General features: G+C 38.6%; 1 protein-coding gene across 1 annotated transcript in view; it reads left to right on the forward strand.

Moving 5' to 3' along the window:
• Positions 1-24,311, forward strand: part of LOC112457620 (bifunctional heparan sulfate N-deacetylase/N-sulfotransferase) — a 119,506-nt gene that overhangs the window by 59,908 nt on the left and 35,287 nt on the right. Inside the window, exon 3 of the mRNA XM_025020782.1 lies at positions 12,202-12,399. Coding sequence (XP_024876550.1) covers positions 12,202-12,399 — 198 coding nt within the window. The remainder of the gene's footprint in view (positions 1-12,201; positions 12,400-24,311) is intronic.

Consider the following 24,311-nt stretch of genomic DNA (forward strand, 5'->3'; position numbering starts at 1 on the left):
TGTGAGAGAGAGAGAGAGAGAGAGAGAGAGAGAGAGAGAGAGAGAGAGAGAGAGAGAGAGAGAGATAAAAGGGAGAAGATGGGGGAAATGGAAAGGGGGGGAGGGAGAGAGAACCGCGACTTCCTGAAGAAGTAATTTCTGTCGCCTCGAAATCAGTTTCGCCGGACGTCCGTAAATTGCCGGATGCCCTCTCACACCTTTCGAACCGATCGGGATTCTACCTTCTGGTCACCCTCGCCACTCAATCAGAGGGTAGAAGTTCGCGCGCGGACTACCTCGCGAAAGAGGGATCTCTTCTCCGATCTCTTCTTCTTTTTTTTTTCTCTCTCCATTTTGCCACGACCAAAGGAGCATCCCCCAACGATTCCATTCTCTCCTCCGGCCTCTCTCGATTTTCACCCCCGTCTCACTACCGGCCGATTGACGGAGCAGTTTCAGCTCCCTCGATTTTCGCTCCCGCTTGCCGACCTCCTTCGCGCCATCGCGGCATCGTGAAGAGTAAAACGTACCGCAGAAGCAATTTACTATCGTGCGCCTTCGGTCACGTACCCGATGGAGAGACGCGTGTAGTCGCGCGCGAAATGTGAGTGCCGCAGGAAGGCCAGAGAGCGATCGAATGGCTGGACACGAAGGGTTGTACCGATTCTGAGAGCTATATGAGAGAGAGCTATACACTGCGGTGCACGATATAACAGATGTGCATCGTGACGCGGAGCGTACTTCTGAGGCTGGTAAAATCAATGTGCCGATAAAATGCATTACTTATACCGGTGCCGTGTATCAATACGTGACAAGATGACAAATGCGAACGCGTTGAACCATCCGAACCTACTATTTTATTTTAATTTACGCGATAATGTCCATTAAAATATAATTTATAAATCCATTAGTGAAAATAATATTAAGATACCTTCGGAAATTGCTTACACATTTATAAAATTATTTATTAACCTAGCTTGTAGGTCAGATATATTTTAACGTACAAATATCCTCTTAGTGTTCAATATGCTTAAAAATCATTTTAATTCATTTATTCCTAAATGACTTAGCAAATAATATATAAAATTCGATTAATAACAGTATTTTGATTTATCCGAAATATTTGACTCATTTAATTTATTTGATCTTATACAGAGAGGATTAATGCAACCATTGCATCAATGCCATCGATGTTGCCTCTGCAAATAGCTCGCTATTCCATTAAGCAACTGCGGCCATTACAGTGTAATAGCGTAGCCGAAATGTCTCAAATATGGATCACGTCCACTGAATTACATTTTGCGCAAAGTAATTGGACGCGTGATTAAATTTTGTGAAAGATCAAATTGTTAGATTACCGAATAAAATGATTTATTTTCAAATTTATAATCATCAGTAATACATCAATGATCCCATAAAGATTATATTCTCTCTCTTTTACAGCTTTTCTTCTTCATAAGCAAGTGTACATATATTTTGCGTTCCGTCGTAATTCTTATAACTACAAAGTAACATAAAGTAATATGTAAGTAGATATAAAAAGTTATTATTGAAGTAAGGAAGAAGAAAGGTACATAGATGGTGTATAACCCTGAGATCATAATTCTACTTCACTTATCTCGAGCATGATACAACTTTATTAAGCGAAATGAGGAATATCTAAAAGTTGCTCTCGTTTCATATATACACGTTACTTTGCACTTCGTTTATGCTTCTATTTGATTTACGCTCCTTTCCCATATTTTACGAAGAAAATTTCCAACTTTTTTGGATCTAATAACATTAGATATTTATAATTATGTATAATATTGATATTATTTTATATATTGTAGTTTCTTTTAATTTAAAAAATATATATGTTCAAGCTCTATTAAATCTATACATATACAGGGTATAACAGGAGTTCTTGGACAAACTTTAAGGGGTGGTAGGTCTCAAAAGAATCAATTTTTGTTAAGGAACCCATTAGGCAATCGGTCATCGGTCGCATGGCAGCATTGCGCGTGACGTCTGACAATACCAGTTTACACATTTCTTAATTTTATTATTTTTTGCTGTTTTTTCAATTTTATTTGCACATTTTAATACAAAAAGTGTTCAAAGTGCCTGCCTTGCACCTGATTATATTTATCATATCTATGTAGCATTTAATTTCTTGCTGCTTGGAATATTTTAATATTGGTCCTAATTTGATTAAAAGCCCTTATGATCCTTTCAGTTAGCTCCTCGCTAGTGTCGACTGAAGTGATGTACACCAGAGCGTAGCTTCTTAAGGACACGTCGGGGGACAAGGGTTTCTAACAAAAATTGATTCTTTTGGTGAGACCTACCATCCATCCCCTAAAGTTTGTCCCATGGGTCTTGTTACACCCTGTATATGTGTTATATGTATATTATATGTATGTGTATATAATATACGAGAGTTGTTTGAAAAGTTTCTTAAGTGACGATGAAAACATCGATATTTTTGAGTTCAGAATGCACTTATTTTTCAATATAATCCTCTTTGCACTCAATGAACTTTATCCAATATTTTTCTAAGTTATGTCAGTATTATAGCTTAATTTATTGAAATTCTCAAAATAGCCAGCTGCAGTCTGGATCATCTCTTCATTCGATGCAAAACGTTTACCTCCGAACCATTTTTTTATATTGAAAAACAGATGAAAGTTGCATGGGGTCCCAAATCAGGTAAATAAGGATGTGACCGTAATTTGAAACCTAATTCATGAAAAGAATTTGATTACTGCTCGAATTTCAGGTTTTTTTATTTTTCTAGAAATTCTATAAATGGCATACACAACAACTTTCAAGCATTGTCAAACACAAACTATACTACACTTGACTACATATTGACTTGATATTTTTATGTCAGTCTTCTAAAGGATGATACTAAATTCAAAATTACATGAAAACTCATGGCATCTATGGTATATGTATCACTTAAGAAACTTTTCTAATAACCTTTCGTATGTATTATATCTGATAATAAGTGTAACATCCGCAAAAAAAGGATAGGTAGAGCGGGTTAAACTGAATAGAAAAGTTGTATAGCGTTTTGCGATTATGACAATAAATAATGAGTTACTAATTAATACAGATAAAGATCTGCGAATTAGCGTATGTTCGCACGATTCAGCGAAAAAAGACAGCACACAGAGTTTACGTTGCTACTCGCGCGGCGGAGGCATTGGGAGGAGCGCTGTGCAAATATAACAGCAGCTATACATGAGCAACAGTCGTGCAAAGCCGTTGTTGTTTATAAAGCACTCCTCTTAATGCTTCGCCGCGCGTGTAGCAACGTAAACGCTGTGCTGTTTCTTCTTGCTGAATCGTGCGAACACACGCTAATTCGTAGATCTTTATGAATTAATAACTCATTATTTATTGTCATAATCGCAAAACGGTACAGGACTTTTCTATTAGTTTAATCCTCTCTACCTACCTTCTGCGGATTATTATCAGATCATTTATTATACTCTGTATATAGGGTTCTCCCGCTATCCGAAAGTAGAGCGTTTCTATGAAACCTTTCGTAAGCCGAAATAATGTAAAGCGAAGGAGCCATTACCATTAATTTGTATGGGAAACATTTTCTTTTTTTTATAAAAGCGAAAATTCTTTTCGGATTTTTTTCAGTTAGCGAAAACAGCCTACTAGGTTTTTCGTAAAAGCGAAGTGGCGTAAAGCCGTCTTGTGTAAAGGGAGGATACTGAATATATACGTATGTGGATGTGTGGATGTGTTGAATTGTGTCGATATATTAGATCAATTCTATGTTAGAGAATACCTAAAATATTTGCAGGAAAGTTTAATAAAATATGATTAATAATATCTGGAATACTTGACGATTCGGTTGATTACAGTATTATTTTTGGCTCGAGATAACTCTTACACGAAGTGGCTAATACATTTAGCAGCCGGACAACTCTATCTTTCTCGTGTCGACGATTTCGTGTCCGCGCTCACACTTGCGCACCTGCGCTCGTAAGATAGATTCCGGGTAACTTGAACAACCGCGTGTGCTCAAGGGTTAAAGTCGTGCAGACTGCCACACAGTCGCGCGATAAAGAAAAAGGAAACCCCCGGGACCTTTCATCACCCACTGACGCTGAATTCGCGTGCCATGGACACATTTTCTGCGCCCGATTCTGGCTGCAAAGCGCCATTGCTGATAGAGGTTGAAGGAACGAGGTGTAGAGATCGATGGCTGATGCATTGTCTTTTGACATTTGAAAAAGTCATTTTTATATTTTGTCTTAATTTTTTTTTGTATCTTCTAATTTAAAGACGATATTAAAACTTTGTTTAAATTTCTCACATAAAATAAAATTACATCATAAAATATCGCATTTGATTTTAATCGAGATTTTAATATTTATGTTATTTGTCAAGCAACCAAATAATATTTTTCTTATAACCAAGTATCTCTTTCATTAATGAAAAATTTAACATTACTGAATTTATTTCAAAAATTTATCATTTATTTTAATATTTATGTAATTTGTCAAGCAAGTAAATAATATTTTTCTCATAACCAAGTATCTCTTTCATTAATGAAAAACTTAATATTATACTGACTTTATTTCAAAAATTTATCGTTTATTTTTACGGATGCGATGTTTGAGTTTGCGATGTTCATAATTACAAGATTTCATTATGAATAAACTAGCTAACGGTTTTCATTCAAGGAGAATGTTTAAAACTTAATTAGCAATTTAATCTTTTATTGGTGCAGAAGATGAATGAAGTAGATATCTTTTTTACTTGTATCAAAAATTCTTATCTTTATTAGGTATCTATATACTTAGCTATCTTTATATTTTGTATCTGGTTTATTCTATAGCTATCTATACTTATCTATGTATAGCTTGACGATTCGTTTTAAAATTTTATGGGAAAGATTTAATTCTACATTATTATTTTTATGGCTATGAATCGTCTGTTATCATAATGTCTGTAATCAAAGAAATGACATAAAGAGAAATTATTTTTACTATTTTTTTACTATCGTGAACATCAAATATGGTTTATTTTTACTGTACTAATTGCTAACAGTTTATAAGAAGAAATATTTTTTTATTTATACTTGACAAGGTTATGAAACTTTTAACACTGTTAATAGTTGCTGCACTCCCGTATTAATGCAAATGGTGTTTTAAGGAAGGGCACAGTTCGCGCATAATCCTTCAATATTCAAATGGCATCAAATCCGACCGTGGCACGCACAGAAATATGATTCTGTAACGTTGCGTTGCGATTGCCCCGCGGTGTTCCATGCAGTTTGAAACGCAATCGTTCCACAAACATCTATACAAATACAATCCGCAAGTGACGAACTTTTGTTCTAAATGAGATTCTCCATCATACATATACACCAGAACGAGTAAACTCTGACAAGTTTATTTAATATCAAATAAAATCATTTAAGAGATCACGAAATGTTTTGAATTATATTGCTTGTTGTTGCGATTCTAATTAACTTCGGAAATTTGATTTTAACACGATTGTAGTTATAACATTCTATGTAATAACGGCAATTCTGCTTGTTGTGAAAATTTCATTAGCTAATCCAGATATTAACATATACATACATATCCTTGTTTTCAAAACGATCAAACGTCATTTGCAAATATTTTCGAGCTTCGAATATAGTTTCTATATTTATCTCGTGCCATATATAAACAAAAATACCAATCTACATTAACAAGCAAAATATTGCAAGTGAGAGAGCGCAGAATTTGGTTCGGCGAACATATTAAATGAGCATTAAAAAGAGCACATTCCAGAGAGGTCGTGCGCGTACCATTAATCGACGTATTGTTCGCTGCGGCCAACGTTTATGCTAAACGAATCGTGTAACGTTGATCCCTATTATTCTTTCACAAAGGCGGCTGCGGACACTTGCTGCTAATTAACATGAGAAAGAGGATCACGAGATTCTGCCGGTGGTAATTCAAATGACGAAACCAAAGGATGGAGCAAAAGCGAAAGAGCGAGAGACAGAGATAGATACAAAGAGAGAGAGAGAGAGAGAGAGAGAGAGAAAGAAAGAGAGAGGGAGAGGAAGGCCCATCAAGGTTAACGAACGGGAAGATGATTTCGTTTGTCATTTAACCAATTGACGCTGGCGAGTGACCATTCGTGGACGCCGTGGGTCACTGTGGTAGTTGCGTGCAGCAGCTGCAGCAGGCGTCTGGCGCAGAGCTGCATGTAGGCACATCTCTACTCAGGTTAACCCGGTTAAAACGTTCCGCGCGGAAAATACCGATTATGATTCATTAGCGTCGCCATTCTGACCGAGACTGATTCTTGCCGCTCTCTAACGAGAAAGTATATGCGCGCGGGGAGAGCTGCAATAACGCGCGAACAGCTTTGCCGGTGCATTTGAACGTTAAGAACGCGCACACCGCTCTCGGCCGCGCATTCGCCGCGCATTGTTCCTCCACTCGTAGAGAAAAGCGCGCACGGGTACAATAGCCCTTTCCGACGTCATATATTTGATGAATCTAATAGCGTATTGTGCTATACTCGAGCAGTTACGTTAACTCGACGGTTTGAGTGCGTTAAACACGAAGATGCGGATGCAGCGTTGACGGCTGCAGTCGTAAATACAGAGCGTTATGTAATGTAATGTATGGGAAGGACTATGAATATAAACTCGTAACTCTCTGAAGCGAGAGAAATGCTGAAAGAATATTGTTCTGCTGCGCGGAGATAAAAGGATGAATGCCCTGTAATTTTCTTTGATATTCTTAATTCCCATTTACAGAACTACGTTGATTATTCTCATTTTGCGAATGTATTTAACATTGCGCGCGAATAAATTTCTACGAATAACGCTTTGACAGCTTTTGCTAATGTAACGTCGACTTTAGATGTTCATTTTTCTCCTCGCGATTCTTCCCGGGTTAGCAAAGGCATCTTATAAGAACGCCATGTAAAGGACAGACGACACCCGCGCGGTAAGGTGCGATAAGTGCCGGCGACTCCTGTCATGATCAGGCAATAAGGAGACGAGAAGCGAAAGAGGATCATAAAGACGCATCGAACGTAACTCGATTATCCGCGCGAAAAGTACGAGACGATGAGCCGTTATACGACATAGTAATTCGAGAGCACCCACCTCCGTTCCGTTGCCGCTCTCTCGTGTCAAGAGCGATTCTATACTGTAATTTAATCGGCTGTTGATAGACGACAATGGCGGCCGTAATCTAAAATTACTTTTTTAAGAAAGGCACGTCGTTTCTCTCGTTCTCTCTTTCCCTTAATGGCGTTTATTAGAGCCAGACGGTGTCGAAACTGCCGTTATGAGCCTCCCCCCTTTTTTTCGTTGCGTACAAAAGTCCCGCAATGATCGGGAGAAGCTGGCGCGCGGCTTGATTTGTGAAAAGCAATTCTCGTGTGATGGCTCCTCCTTGACGGCTCGTAATGTTACACTTAGCACGCCGGAGGGTTGATGGCAGATAAAAAAGTCCGACCGAAGAGTAGACGGCGTCGTAAGCTCGGATGAATCGCACTTGACAAAGATCTAAACTCGTCTAACGACGTCTTTATATAATTGTAGCTTATTCCTATAGTTGCTTAATTATACAGTTAACGAAAATTTCTTGCATCCGTAAATGTTCAGAAAATTCAGAACGATCCGAGAACGATCGTACAATATTGGCAATATCTTGCTCTATAACGCGGACAAATAAATATATACTATCTTTTGCGATCGTGGACTTCGCAGAATACCCACGGTTGTACGTTTTTACCCCCCCCCCCGTGATCGATACATACATCTACATAGGTCTCGTTGACCATGGGACTTATCGAGAAACTATGATATTGCGATTCCGACGGGAAACGGGAGTTTCCGATTGCAACACAACATACCTATATTGTATATATTTTTGCACTGTCATAGATCTCTTTCGGGGATTGTCCTAACGTCGCTACGCGACGAGACAGACACGCGATATCAGTCTTTTCCAATCATAGTTCGCGCAGTCGTGTCTGCGTATAGCGAGCTTTGTCCCGATCGAAATCGTTCGTTCGCGATGTGTCAGAAGCCTGTTCATCGTTCTCAAGTCAATCATATCCGCGATAGAATAATGGTTGAGCAACGGGAACGTTTTGATTGAATACTCTAACTATAAAGCAATTGTACATCAACCGATCTCTCCTACTCAAAAGTTGAGACAGTTTGGCAGCGCGCGTGTACCTGAGCCTTACAGCCTTATCATAAATTCACATTAAGGATGCCTACGCACGCCTGTAACCGATAGGTACTCGGAATTTAGGTCAGATAGTATCCTCTAATAACGCTGCGCGCTAATAGGCTTACTTGCGGCCACGGCTGATGTGCGATAGGACGATGCATCGTATCTCTCTCGTCCCAGATTATCAATGTACTTGAAAGCCTTGCGTGCGGATCCACGCAACGTGCGTGTAACTGTCAGATTTTACGTCTCTGTATATTATTAATTGACATCGCTGTTCGGCGCGTTGAATTCCATTTACGTGTGACACTTAAAGATCACATTAACTATCGCGAGACACATGAGAAGTGAATCCGAGAGTTTTTAAAAATACTCTACAAAATTTAGAAGCTTTTATTTTCTTATGTTCATTTCTATTAATGTAGATTAACTTTAATCTCGGCTTAACTTAATTTTTATCTTTTTCTAGTTCTAAGAATTAGAGAAAGATAGAAGGTAAGTTAAGAAAAATAATAAAAGATAATAGAAATTAAATCTAAGACGTTAGAAACTTAAGATATTATAAATGTAAATGTAAATGTACTAGTTTGGCAGGTAGACAAAGCGTATACGAAATCTCATTTTAAATGTCATATCTAATGGAATTAGAAATGAAGCTGCACGGAGAGAATTTTTTGTTATATTTTACCCTTCAAATTCACTACAAACTTAGGACAACTTGGCAACCAAGGAATTTTTAAAATATACAAAAGACATTTTACAAACAACGTGATAAAAATTACCAAGCAGATTGGTAAATTTTGAAAAATTATTGAAATTTCTTAGATATATTTCAGTAAAATTAATTAAACATTTTTTATATTTTAACGTAATAGATATTAATATTTTTTATTATGGTGGATATTAATCAGAATCATAAAATTCTTGGTGGTACACGTTGTTCTACAACTATTACTATGATTTCAGGGTAAATTTTAAGAGAAAATTCTCTCCGTGTGGTTTCGATCTTTTACCAAGTAGAGAGAGAAACAATACACATACAGAGTACTCCTCATGTTCTGAACCGTAGGTGAGATTGCAGATCCTCGATATTTACGAATGATCCCGTGTGCACGGATAAACGACTTCGATGCACGCGAATGTCAAGAATATTGCATCGATAACCCGCGCATGAAATGCAGAGGAGCCATTCGATGCACCGCCGGGTATGCGCGTATGGGGCACATCGCGATCGATACTCTCTGTTTCATACTGCGTGCATTTCCATATCTTTATGAAAGCTATTGCAAAACACACGCCGAAGACGAAACGAGAAACTTTTGATAACGCGGAAATCGATCATTGACGAGCTTTGGCCAAATTATCTGGAATGCAAGCAGATAACATATGGAGCTGTTAAGGGAAATTTCACGAATATTTTACGTCTTGGTAAATTGCGTTTTACACGGTGGATTATCACTGTGCGCGTCAAAAACCTTTACTGCAATACGGTTTATGTCTGAGATTGCGTTACGTGGAAAATATTTGCTCGAAATTTAGTTACACCAAATACTCCATAACAACGACTAAAGCAGTACTACTACGAGGGTAAATATTACCTTCGACCGAAGCTCCGCTTCGTGTATGCGTCTACTGACACGACGCCTAATGTGCATAAATTGTAAACTGGAGAGGATAAGAGCTGCGAAGCGCATCGTCGATAATCTGTTTCGCTTCCATCTAAGCCAAGGGTTGGACCCTTTCAATCTCACTCATCGCTTTATCCATCGGTTTAGAAACTTTTACACGTACATTTTCTTTTTGGGAAAAAATTTCTCAGGATCGCAATATGATGTAAAAATTTATAAAAAGAAATTTTTTTATAAATTACGAGAATATGTCTTTTATTTGCTGTCATTTAACTACGGTTATAACTGTACAAATTTCTTCGCATCTGGGAATTAATGATCTGTTTGATACACAATGTCACTAATTAATATGCACTCGTAATATCCACATTCATATTTGGATATAATTCGGCACGCTGCACGATAAACGTTTTTACGCATCAATGAGTGTTATGGCATATATAGGAATTATGAGAACGATTGATCGTGTTGGCATCCCAATTAATAATTCGACGAATTCGTGTACCATAATAGTTATTACTGTTCCATTATGAAAATGCCCTCACGTGTTTGAATGTCGACCGGTCTCGGTTTATCCTGCTTCAATGTAAAGGTTCGATTTTCAGTTTATAGCGAGAAGTCCGATTGCTGGATGCATACTAATTTGGTGTATGTACCAATAATACACTGCTGGTGACATTTATCAACATAAAGAAGCTACAGCGAGGAATGTATTTGCTATATCTGAAGAGAATGTATTTAGCTGTAGGGTGAATCTATAGGGTGTCCCAGTTTAATCTTTACACGCGGTTATCTCCTTATAAACTATTCATCTCTCTGAGATTCTAAGGAAATCTTTTTTTTTACTATGTACCTTTTTTAGTTAGACGCTTAGCCTAGGATATTGATCCGATATCTAGCTTTGCTGGACACCCAGAAAATGTTCTTTATCTTCTTTTGTATTCGAAAAAACGATCTTGGTCATGAATATATTGTTTTATCCTGAATGATAATTCTATCTCCTCGAAAGTTGTCTTGGTAATTTATTAGGCAGGCCATAATTCAGGCCTTCATATTATTAGGGGTGAGTTCTTCTCGATAAACTTTATCTTTTACAAAGTCCTACAAGAAAAAATCTAAAGACATCAAATTCGGGGATCTCGATGGGAAGGGTATGTTATGTCCTCTTCCTATACCCAACGATCAGATAACATGTTGTTGAGCGTTTCTCAAATCTTGCGATATAAAACAGAAAACATAAAGATCATACACTGTTGAATTTAATGGGGTTCTTCACTAACTTTTGCTCCCGCACAGGGGAGCCACTGTGGCTGGTAGTTAGCGGCGTAAATGATACCAATACTACCAAAAAATACTACCAATACTACCAAATACTACCAATTTTTATATTGGTGCTGCACTCTATGCTAGCTTTTACTGAAGAACCCCATTCGACACAATCTAGAGAAAACATTCTAAGTAAGAAATGTAGCTGTAAATAAGAAGGGTAAAATGGAAATTTGGAAGAAAATTTTTTTTTTTCTGAAGGTGTCTTCTCGAAAATTATAATCTTCTTTAAAAACTATCGGGTATCAAGGTTTCCAATCTTCTATGATTCGAAACGCGATACCAGCGATGTTAAGATGTAAAAGGAAAAAAAATTACCTTTATACTCACACGGCGGGGGATGCTTGCTCGTGGTAAATACCAGGAGACTCGCAGAATGCTCGATGTTAATAGCTGTCCGGAAGGACTCGTTGCAGCAGCGCTAAAGGGTCCTTTGTGGAGCTACGCATACGTTCCGAAATTCCTGCGTCGCTGCTACATCCGCGTTCTCACGGATATACCGGGCCGCGTTGTATTCGTCTATGCTGAAAGCGGAACTTTGAGGACAGGTTGAAAGAGCTGCCGTGCATTCTTCGAGGGCCGCTCGTTACAGGGGTTTCGCTGCGAAGAATTTAACGGAAGAATTTTTGCTCCTGGACTGAGGCTAATCGAAACGTTCCTCTTGTTCTTTGAGAGAACATTTAGTATTATCATGAAAACTGTAACACGGCAAGTAACGCGAGGCTCGCTCTGTAACGAGAAAATATCTCATAAATATGTAAAACTTCTGAGATAAGAGATGATTCCAGAAAATGCGTTATATCTATAATCAATATCGCGGAAATTCTTCAGATTCTTTTGATGTATATGTATAATATCAATAGCTTATCTTACGATTGCATTGAAAAATATTACTGATAAATTTTGCCACTTGTCCATTTTTAACGAATAAATTGAAGAAGGTTTAAAAAATATATTAGGCGATATGTTTTATATATTAAAAATTATATAATAATTAGTTTTTTTATTAAATATAAAACTAATTGTAATAAAATATTAATAAATGACTTTTCTATTTGCAGTTTAATACACCGAGATACAAGGCCAGAGCCGGCAATACGATGTTCGACTTTGAAAGGAGCGACCAGACTACCGTCAGCACCAGACCATCGCAGTGAAGCTCGATTAAGGATAGACCCAAAGGTGTTGGTCTTCGTAGAAACTCTATACTCAAGGCTAGGCCGAGAGATAGCTGAGCTGCTAGTTTATAATCGAATAAAGTGAGTACGGACTATTTTTCTTTTGTATCAGCCAGCACAGAGGGTTGAGTTGAGCGGTGTTTCTTATTTATTTGCCAAACAGTTACAAATCTGCACGATTCACCGCAAAGTCATTTTTATATTGACTGATAGTTATTATTATTAAACAATTATTAATAATTATAAATAATTAATTTACGGACATGTTATAAATTACTTAAAACATCGTCGTAAATATTTGACCTATTTGCATGCACCGCATTTGCATGCAACACGTCTTTTATGCGTACCGACCTGATTCCGGAAAAAAGATTTTATTCTAGCGCGATCTAAAAGTAGGTCGCCAACGTAAGCTTTCTTCGGAGTTCTCGGTCGCAATAGTTCATACTATTAGGCAAAAAGTATATGGCTAATGGCACCCCAGTTGCTGAAGTCGATCAATACCTTGACACATACTCCTGAACGTGTTTGTAAGCTCGCGCGCTAGTTCACGATCCTTTTTATTCGTAAACGCTTTATTTCTCGTTCGTGAGAAAGAAATGGTAAATGACGTGGTATTTCATGAATTGGAAGCAAACACACTTTATTCCCTCGTATTTTTAAACGCCAAACCGATAGTAAATTCGCATGTTTACTTTAATTCCACAAAATCGTCCGCCAACACAAGTTCTATGTACATCGAGAATTTAGGAAGAATTTGTAAATCATATTTTATTTCTGAAGCTCTTTTTTTTTATTTGTACAACAAAGTTCTCGCTAGTACAGCGAAACGTTTATCGAGAGAAAATATTTCCGAAAAAATTTTTCCGGAAAAAAACTATATTATCTAGATCTTGTTGTAATTCTCCCATACCGCCGATCCGAATTTTTCAAAAAATTCTCGACGTTTATAATTCCGCGATGGAGATTCCGCAAATCCCGGTTTTACTACATCGTCGACGATGTTATTTCGTGAATGTCCGGTATAAAAATTAGAAATGCAGATTTCTCGACCATATCGTAAAGCCCGAACAGTTTTTTAGGCTATTATACGGTTTCCACGAATATTTTAAAACCATTTCGCCTATCTGGGCAGTTAGAAATCGACGCAATGTTAATTTGCAGGTATCGTGAAACCAGTTCGGCTCTCTTACAATTAGCCTAATTAGCTTCCGTACTCAATGTAATCGATATACCGAATCTTTTTATATTTGAAGAATTAAAAATCCTAAAATATCTTTTTTCTTTTTTAAATCACCGGATGTCGATATAAAATAACGCGCATTATCAATAGACGAGGATAAAGCGGAGAATGCTCGCTTATTTAGAACTAGAATATCCTACATTTTAGTATGCAATTTCGTACGGTTACATGGACTAATATGTGACAATATGAATTGTTAACAGGTAAACGTATAGACTAGCAGTATAGTGCTCCGATATTCGGACGAGACTCGATAAATAAATATGTCCACAGTTGTCCATAGTACGATAAACAAGGAACATAACGTGGTACAACTACATAACGAAGCTATATCAGGCGTTAAAATTTTGTGTCTATTTACAGCCGCGCGCAAGATTTCACTTTTTCATTCCGCGAAAATTGCATGTGACGTGAGCGTGCCTGGAAAAGTTCAACGAATTTGCTGTCGGGGACACGGTGTATCGCGAAATTTACCTCATTCATGATATGCGCATTTCTTAAACGGTAATAGCCGGGCCAAAAGCCTGTTATGGGAGCGATGTATATAGAATCGCTCGAAACTTTGACGTTCGGTGAGAGAGAACTTAAGCCGGATGTGTCCTCGGATTTCGAAATAGGATAAGGTCCTGAGAGAAAGAGAAGAAGGGAGGGAAAGAGAGAGAGGGAGAGAGAATGGATGAGGGGAGAGAGAGAGAAAGAGAAGGATAAGCGGAAGTCCGCCGAAGGTATTCTCTATTATCTCCCGATTCTTCCGCAGTTAATCAAATAATAATGACGGATGAATGCGATCCGTTGCCTGCTTCCGCAGGTCCTGAGCGCCTATCGGGAATTATGATGCAGTCGCGTCGTGACACGATGCACATGAGAGAGCATATTGTAGTTTAAAGCACAATACGAGATAGAGACGAATAGCGTTTAGGGGGGTTCGCGCCCCATCCTCCGCCGTAGGAGAAACGAATACGCGCGACGTACAACATGGCTCGATACGGAGCGAACACGCAGATGTGCGTATCCCCGTGAACTGGCAAATGGTAGAGTGTTCTCACCTGCGTGCTGGAAGGACAGAGCGTCGGTATGCCGATATGATCGGAAAGGTAAAACCAACAGCCCGGGCATCAGTGATACGCGCTCACGAGAGCACGAGGAAACCACCGACCAAGCTCGTCGCCGCGGTATCTCGTTTGCTTTATCCAGCGCAATTTCATAATCGATACTGGCGCCTGGGGGTAGGAGGAAGGACGGGAAAGGGGTCGTCCACGCTGGCCGCACAGCGTCCACCTGTGTGTGGCGTCAGGCAAATTTTGTTGTCGGAGATTGCGAGGCACAGATATGGAAAGCGTCGCGCCGGATTGTGTTTCGCCGCGAGCCCCACGTACGTACACGTACGTGCAATGTGCACGTCGACGCACTACGATGTGCATAATGAAATATTTATCGATGCGCGGGTCCTTTGCGTGCGAGAAGAGAGCATCGCTATACCTGCCTTTACGTCGTGTATATACATGCACGTAATGCGATATGGAAAAGTTTTGAATCTGGGGATCCAGCTGCGCTAGATAAAATGCGATATCTCTCGCCCCGGGATACTCTCTCCCTCTCTCCAGCCGGGACGTAAGAAAAATAGGGGGCGAAGGAAGAAGTTTCTATAAGCGAGTTGAGTTCTCAACCCGTTTTACCTTACGTACGAGCGGTGTCTGTGTTTTATCTTGCCTGCAGCTTTTATTGCTTATTAACTGCTTTTATGTGCACTCGTATCGCTTTATTGATTATCGCCCATATCGCGGATGATGAATAATGCCGATATAAAACGCGCAAGATGTTTCGAATTACTGAAGGTCTGTTCTAGCGGAAACTTTTACACGAGTAAGAATTTTGTAAAGCACAAAACGGATGTTAGAATATATACAAAGCTTAATATTGTGAAAATTAATCTCTCTATTGAGGTAAACTTCAATTTTAGACGCGTTACAAGGGAAACTTTCACAAAGGGTACAGAAATTTCGAATTAGCACGAACCTCTGGCGCGTGTGAAAACCGATCAAACAATCAAATGTCAATTGTATTTATCGGCGATATTCTATTCGACACATGGCAATCAAACGAATTCTCTCTCATCCCTCGCGATATTTTTAGTTCGTTTTCCATTGATGGGTTTCTCGATGCGTATCTACCTGTCGAGAAACCTTCAATAAACGTTCGCGTGTTATCAGCGTGGAGAAAGAAGTCTTCTATTTCTCAATCGAGAGAATGCTGATATCGATCACGCTATTCCAACACACCGGCATGGCGTCTTCCCTCCCCGTCCGCGTCGTCGGGTTATATCCCAATACTAACATAGACGCGCGACATGGTCTTCGTTACTCGCGGCACTATCGATAAGGGAGAAGAGGGTGGCGGCCGCGCAAAGGGTAAACGTTCCACGTCGCGTGTCGCCGAGGGCAAACACGCCGATCAACCCCCTGTGTCGCGTATTTTTTCATCGCACGCACCAGTAACTTTCATCATCTCGAATCCGTCTTTTCATTTCGCGACTCATCTCCCCTTTGTCCCTTCCGGCGCGCGTTGTCTCGTGCTGTCGCAGTTTTTTTTCTCTTCTTTTATCTCGCCCATTTCTTTCCCGTACTCTCGTCGAGATACTCTCGCGCACCCGTTGGCTCGTAAGAAAAATAGATGAATAGTGTCATCGCGGATCCGGGGGTGTCTTGTCGGGGAGACGCGCGGGAGATACCTTCGCGTGGTGGCGTTGAGCTATCTTACCTTGTCGCGCACAAATTACGGCGCATTTTTAGCTCCTCCATTATTTATACGTGGGGAACGGTGCTATGTACACGTGCTCGTTGCGTATAATACACGCACGGAGCAGCTGAATTTTTAATAGACAGGCTGCGCCCGTCTCCGTGATTTCCGGCGCGCGCGCGCGCTTATAATATGCACGATACGGTCGTTCGCGCGGATGTAACATCTCAGCGCGGAGGTATTTCGGAATTATGGGGAAAAATATGCGGCGTTTATTCAGCCTTTTGCAAGGGGAGCTACCGGGAGATGGTTTCGGAGGGAGACCCCGCGCCGCCATTTATTTTCAGACCGTAAGAAAATCAACGTCTGTCACGTAAACCCCGCTATTTATATCAAGTCAAGTTACGTACAACGTGTCGCGTAATTACTTGAAATATTGCCGCCTTGAATAAGATAAAGAGGTATTGTACATTCTCGAGAGAGGTACAACGCCGCTCGCGCTATAGTTTGATTCTATTCCTTATAGTCGCTGTAAACGTAACAGCTTCCATCTAATACAAACGTATTGTAGCCGGGAACTCTTGATATATTACCGGCGGTACAAATATGAGCTCTTGTACTTTGGAAAAATATGTAAGGGCGCATGCACACAATGAGAGGAATAATGAACAAGGAATTAAACATAGTAGTCGCATTTTTTTTGTTCCAAAGACACAGCTTCTCTGTTTTTTTTAAGACACGCGGAATTCTCTCTATGTTTAATTCCTTGTTCCTTATTTTTAGTAATTTATTATCAATATTTTTTATCTTGTAAAATAGTTTGTACTAATTAGAGAATTAGTGAGTAAAGAGTAGTGTTATCTTATTCATGTACAGTGAAATTTTATGACATTAAATCGGATGACGGATGACCGTTCAGTCTCTCGTTTCATATCATATCTTTCCTATCCGCTTATTCAAACGTAACAGTTCGCAAATATACCCATGGCGTAAAAATAACGCAGCTACAGTCTCCATAATTAATTGGACGATATAGCTAATAATACGACTAGGAACGGACAGTTGTCGTGACATAATGCAAACTCGACGGCATAAGAGCGAGAAACTTTTCATACCTACGAGAAGAACAGAGCGATATTGATTCAGCTATGACATAGAATATTTTAAAACATTATACGCACGGTACAATTGTCTACTTTTACCATTCCGTACATAATGCATATTTCAGAAGGTATAGGACAAACTTTAGGGGATGGTAGATCTCACCAAAAGAATCAATTTTCGTTAAGAAGTCCGTGTCCTTGAGGAGTTACGCGTTCTTATTCGGATCGCTTGTGAAGTAGGCAACTCAGACATTTGCATTGCGCGTGACTTCTAACAATACTAGTCCACACGTTCTTTAATTTTGTTTTTGTATTTTTTGTTTGTTTTTTTAAATTTTATATTATTTAATATTTTATCAGCAGATATGCCTGCCTTGTACCTGATCACATTTCATCGTATGTATCTGTGTAGCATGATTGACGACTTGGTGGAATGCAAGTAGATTTAAGGCTTTCTGGGACGCAGGAAAGTACACTGTTTACATGATACACTTGTTCCTTCACGTGGATTTGTTCGCGTTTACGCGAACATGACAGTCTCTCCTCGTTTGTATTCGGATCTGGCGGCTATTAGAGATTTCTGCCTGTCGCCTCACGAGCCCGCTCTCTTCTCAAAGAATTACACTTCGTTGAACACGTATTGGGATATTACGTACACCGTATATGTACATGCACGTGCTCGCGCACATCGTGACATGACGTACGACCGACAACGGCCGGACTTCGCGGATTTCCGTTCGAAATAAATATGTATCTGTCCGACGCATCGTAATATACGACATGACGAAGGTCTTGCGCTGGAAATATATTTTTCTCCGCCCGACACCCGCATGCGGGAGAAACAAGCGGGCCAAAAAAGTATCGGAGCGGCCTTGCGCTGACCTATCACCGTGCAAATCACATTAATAACTTTCCGATGCGCATCGTAATATTTAGTTAACGAAACAGACGATGCTTTTGCGCTCTTGACGAGACCGAAGGTAAATCATTAAAAAGAGAGTTTTAATATTCAAAAATTAATTTTAGTAACGTGTTCCAAGAGAGAAAAAAATTTACATTTTTTTTCTCAAATATAAATTTAGTCTTGTGACGAAAAATTATATGTTTGCAGTTAGATACTATATATATCTATGTTTTGGTTTATGTATTTGTCTATCAAATCAAATTTTGAAAGTATACCGAAGGTACAAACCAGACGGTTAAATAATTCACGTCAAAATATCGAACAATATTTTCCCGTCGATTTATAACCATTTCTGAATATAATATCTTGTGTTGAATAATTTTTATCCTAAATATATTTATAACTGAAGCGACAAGCAGGTAGAAATATCATTTGTGAAATAACTTCATTTTTACATTGTATTCACCAATAAACGAAATGATTTACTTATTCCTCATGCCGGTGGCATTAGTCAGAAATCGTTGGACAGAATTTATAATCCGTGTCGAAATAGCATATTATATACATGACAAGATGATTCAGTTCCGTCAGCTTGGCACTATCTCCGCTCATTACATACGGAGATTACTTCGTAATCTTTCTCGGAATATTAAATGTACGGCGGATATGAATAAGCACGTTGCATACACATGTACTCGCTAATATATGTATGCAGAATACATTTATTGCAATTAATTTTATTATAATTATAATCAAATATGATATAATCAAAAGTACACAAAATAATATACACTCAACTTAAATGACGTGGACCATCGAATATTTGTAAATCAGTCACTGTGCGCATTAATGTGTCTTTTAATTGTTCACTAATTGTCTTTTAATAAAGATCAAATAATTTTAATTTTCAATTTTAATTTATAATGAACAAACGAACGATCAATTACAAGCATTTATTATGAAAAGAGAAAAAAGATTAAATCGCGTTTATTGTTTTTTCATTTTTAACAGCCGGGCCATGCTGAATCTTTTGCCAAACGAGACGTACATACGAGCATAATGAAAATTCTTATTGGAGAACTCTAGATTGGTTGGCAAATGAAACGGAATATCGCTGAAAGAGTAGCGGACGTAAAACAAGCTACCTAAGTACTCAAGTGAGGCGTAGGAACGCGTGCGAGAGAGTCGCTAAATTAAAACCCTCATCAAGGATTCAAACAAATTCCAGCGCTATGTCGAACAGATTAGGGCCCCGGGCCGTGCCAATTCGGGGCTGCCGTTTTAAGCCGGCAGAAATCAAGTGGGTGAATTACCGGCTTGATTAATACTTTCGGCGGTTTTCGCCTAATTATCCCGGGAGCGCTGTAATTAATAGCAGTTGGGGAAGCGCTAGCCAAGCTAATCGTATTTTTATTTCCACGCACACGGAAATGTGGCGGTTTTCGGATTGTTAAATTCTCGTAGGACGCGGAGATTCGAGAGGGGACCTCCATGGTGGAAATTAAGACAAGCAATTAATACGGACTGAGGAAAGCAATGAAAGGCGAATGCCGGTCGATTGGAAAGCAATTATGGTGGTGATCGATACAAAAGTGTCGCGGGGAAAAAGCGGAAAATTCATCTCCCTTCGGTAGGAAATTGATTGTAGCCCGCTTGCCCGGTCCGAGAAACGGTAATAATTATCGCCATGCTCAATTACGTCGTTGCGTACCTGTCCGATCGTAAAATCCTTCATTTGTTTCGGCCTTCGCAATCAGTGTTGCCGCTGCTACTGTGCTCCTGGTCGTTTCTCGTGCTTTCCCGTATCATCGCGTCAATAATTTTTCTTCCTTTGACCTATGTATCGCGTCGATCAAGATAAAAGATCCGCTTTTTCCAGTGCTAAATTTTCCATCGAAATTTAATCAATGTACAAATACAGAAAAATTAAACAAGCAAGAATATTTAATTTAATATTTAATACTGATAAATATTTACTAAAAAATATTTAAAATATTACTGACTAACGTATACTCAAAATTAGAGAAAGGAATTTTTATCTCTTTGAAACAATCATTTTTAAGCAAGTTTTAAGAGTGCCAATGTTTATTCTGCTTTATTTATTGTTATTAATATTACTAATTTGATACGAGGCTGTATATTTTTAAACATGATAAGAAATAAAGATATATATGTTGTTATTAATATTTTAAGACATTTTAATTCATAACAATGAATTTACAAAATACAAAAATATTTGAAGACTATAACAAACAACGTGATTTCAGGCACGAGAAATAAAACAACAAATTCCGATACAATGAAAGTTTCTTAACGAACAGTTAAAAATTCACTAAAAAATGTTATAATCATTATGGTCAGTTATATTCTCCGCACACTATTCTACCATGAACCGCCCGCAAAATTCCTGCATTCTCTACGATATTGGCTCCATTGTTGGACCATATATACCGCACGATCCGTATTTTTTCTCACTCATAAAACAGCGTGGTTACATGGCTTCCACATACATGGAATTTCTACATTTCCGCATCGCTCCGTTATAGTGGAACTGGAGACGCTCTCTTCGCGACTGACCCGCTTCGCTTAATTGTCACGACAGGTTTCACCGAATTTCCTCGCGGTTACGTGTTTCTCCCGCCCTTTCCACCTTTCGCAACCTCCACCGACGCGGCGTATAGAGTGTCGGCGTAATAAATACGTCTCTGAAACGCCACACTGTCTTTGGATGTCACTTCCGCTTGAGGGAGCGCGGAAATTCAGCAGGCGAACGCGAGGCGCAACTAGACGACGTAATTCTGCAACGTGCAACGCCAACGCGTCCATATGCGTCGGGCCGTGAACGTTTCTCAGTCGGATCGTTTTATGTATCTACCTCGCCGACTCCGCGATAACTTTCCGTACGAATAATTTTCGATGGATTTATTAATTACGCGTTTCAATCATTTTGTATGTTTTCAGCGTGTTTTCGTGGTTCAACGAGCGACCGGCATCGCAAATTTATTACTTTCATGCGGCGACGAGAGAGACGGGTAGAGGGAAGAGAAGAATGATTTATTTGGCGAATTAATGAAAAGGCAACAAAAGCGATAACCGCTTTGCAAAGATACACAATTTCAATATCGTATACCGCGGTAAACGCATAACGAAGTATTTATCGAACTTGTAATATCACCACCTTTCTCCTATGAAAAAATAGCCTTCAGTCTTGAGAGGACAGAAATGAGATTGATTCATTATACTCTCGTCAAAATACGCAATAACGATTAAATGCGGTGGAAAGAAATAAATAAACGCGAAATAGGACAGCGCGTAAACTAGTAGCCGCGAGAGCAGAGAGCGTTATTATACCCTTTGATCTGCACTTTTCCAGAAAATGGAATTTTATGGGTGAAATGCATAATTAGCAGAGTCGTATTTCTTTGTGATCCCTTCGTTCTGCGTTTTCGATCTGGTCTGGTCTCAAAATACGTTTGCAGCGGCGTCGAAGGATCGGCGGCGGGACTCCTGCGCGATGGAAGACGAACGTGTAAAGGGGATCAAAGGTGCAAGGAAGCCCGAGAAATTCATAAAGCGCTTCTTAAGCTGGCATGGAAGAACATCAGTCAGTGACCTTCTTGCGCCGGCGAACGATCCGACTTGCCCTCAAGAGGATTCGCCAGGAGTTCGTTTGGTCGAACGCAGTCGATGGCTCCGTACGCCGCGCCGCGCCGGAGTTCAAAGCTCCCTTGGAACGCCGACGAATATCACCCCCTTTTTGCCAGATATCCTTCGGAACTTTCAAGCCCGCCGCTTCCGAGTGCCCCTCTTATCGACCTCCATTCAATCGGCGAATGGACCCCACCCGCGTCTTCCTTCTCTCGCGGATCCCTCCCGTTCTCGCTCTTTGTCTTCGGCTAAAGACTAGAAGGGATTGAGATAATACGACTTGTCCGTAACCGCGACCGAAGCCGATAGAAATCTGAGAAGCTGAAAAATGTGCTTAAACGGCGCATTATACTGCGCGCGAAAGAGAATAAATTTCTTGAAATACTCCTCTGGTTGGTAAATAATTCGAATCCTGCAATGTATATATTATTAACCCTATTCACTCCAACGTTTTTTTCACCCCAATAATCCTCCAACCATGCACTTTCGAGTCCCACGTGTTTTTTATAATGTTAATAGCTTTGAAAAATTCCCCAAAAATTATTATAATATCTTTGTACCTTCGACTAAAAATCAATGTAAAGAACATTTGAAAATCATTTATTTAAATATTTTTTTATAACAATTATATGTTGACAAACACACGTTACGACTCGTTTTACTTAAAAAATCATAACTCACGAACAAATTGACGAAGCTTAATGAACCAAAACGCAAATTAAAGCTAAAAGTAGTGCGAATGAGAAAAAAAATATAAGATAATTATTTAATTAAATAGGAATACTTAATTTCGTCGCCGCAAATTTGGTAATTTTTAAATGGTACAGAAGGACTTTAAGGACTTAAAGAATGCTAGAAAAAGAATTTCTGAATAAGAAAAGGCGAATTTGAAGTGTGACAGATATTTTTTATGTAAAAAAATTAATTTTTTTTATATAATCGTAGCTCCTCCCCACCTCTTCCACCTGCCTCTGAGCCATAATAGACCTCTGTGGAATGTTAAATTTTTTTTTAACGACAAAAATATTTTAAATACGGTTAAATTATACACAAAAATACATTTTTATCGAAAAAAATGCTCATTTACCTTTCACACAACACTGACGTAATCCTCCAACCATGCACTTTCGTGTCCCACCGAGATTTTGATTGTTCCCCGTTTCGAGAGTAAATGAGCTAGAACTTTGAAATTTTTACCTGAGGTTCCCTGCCACAATAACTTTTTTCCGGCGTGGAGAGGATTCTCCCACGATCGTTTGTTTTCCGGAACAAACGACTGTTAGAAATTCGTGGGACACGAAAGGCATGGTTGGAGCGAATAGGGTTAATAGATGCAAGTTTTTTTTAAAATATCCATAATGTTTTCAAAAATAGATATTTATTTATTTTTTTTTTTAATTTTTTATGAAATATTTCTTTCAAAATTCTCGTAATTTTATTGTAATGTATGTATCGTTTATAAAGCCATGTATAAATCATAATGTTTGTATACAGGTTCAGATGTCATAATTAATAATCGAATATTATGATTAATAAATCGAATAAATCGTCAGCATATTACAAAAATATTGCAAAGATATACATTTATTAGTGATATATTGGAGTTATTGACTTTCCTGTTCTAGTCGACACGATATTTAGTCACATCTTATTAATCTTTTGCAGGATTTAATGCTATAATTTATTAATATAGCACGTGCTTGCACCAGATTGGCACACGAAAAACAAATGCGGCTGTCACCATCGATTTCCATATTAATATCTTTTTTGATGGAATAATATTCTATCCATTTCCATTTACATATATTTTAACCTTTTTAACATAATTACCGAGTGGTGATATTCATTCGCAAGGGTGTGTATCGCTAAATATGTTATTCTATATACACAAAATGCCCAAATATGCGATATATCTCACTTCTTTTCATCTATGGATTTTCTCGCCGATTCGCGAATACAATTCTTTTTTTTAACAATAAAGCTCTAATAGAGCCCTTGAATTATAAGCACGCTTACAAGGAAGGATTTTCCACTAATTAAATTTTCTAAAACTTCTTTTTATCGACAGATTTTCTCCACTTTAGCTCGAATGAATCTTTCTTTAACAAAAATATCAAAAGTTCGATGTTGAGTTATAAGCGATTTGCAGTGAAAAATTTCTCTCTAATTAAATTTTTTTTCCAAGACTTTTTAGTTTATTTTGTCAACAGAAATTTTAGTGCACGGCTGAATATTAAAAAGTTCGAAGCGATTAATTACGAAACGCTATACACTTGAAGGTACATTTAAACATTTGGTATTTACAGATTCGATTGAAAACGATTGGAAAAACTAAATCAGGAAATATCGTTAGGTAAAG

This window comes from Temnothorax curvispinosus, unplaced genomic scaffold, assembly GCF_003070985.1.
Source record: "Temnothorax curvispinosus isolate PA1 unplaced genomic scaffold, ASM307098v1 QBEX01008001.1, whole genome shotgun sequence".
NCBI classification, from domain to species: domain Eukaryota; kingdom Metazoa; phylum Arthropoda; class Insecta; order Hymenoptera; family Formicidae; genus Temnothorax; species Temnothorax curvispinosus.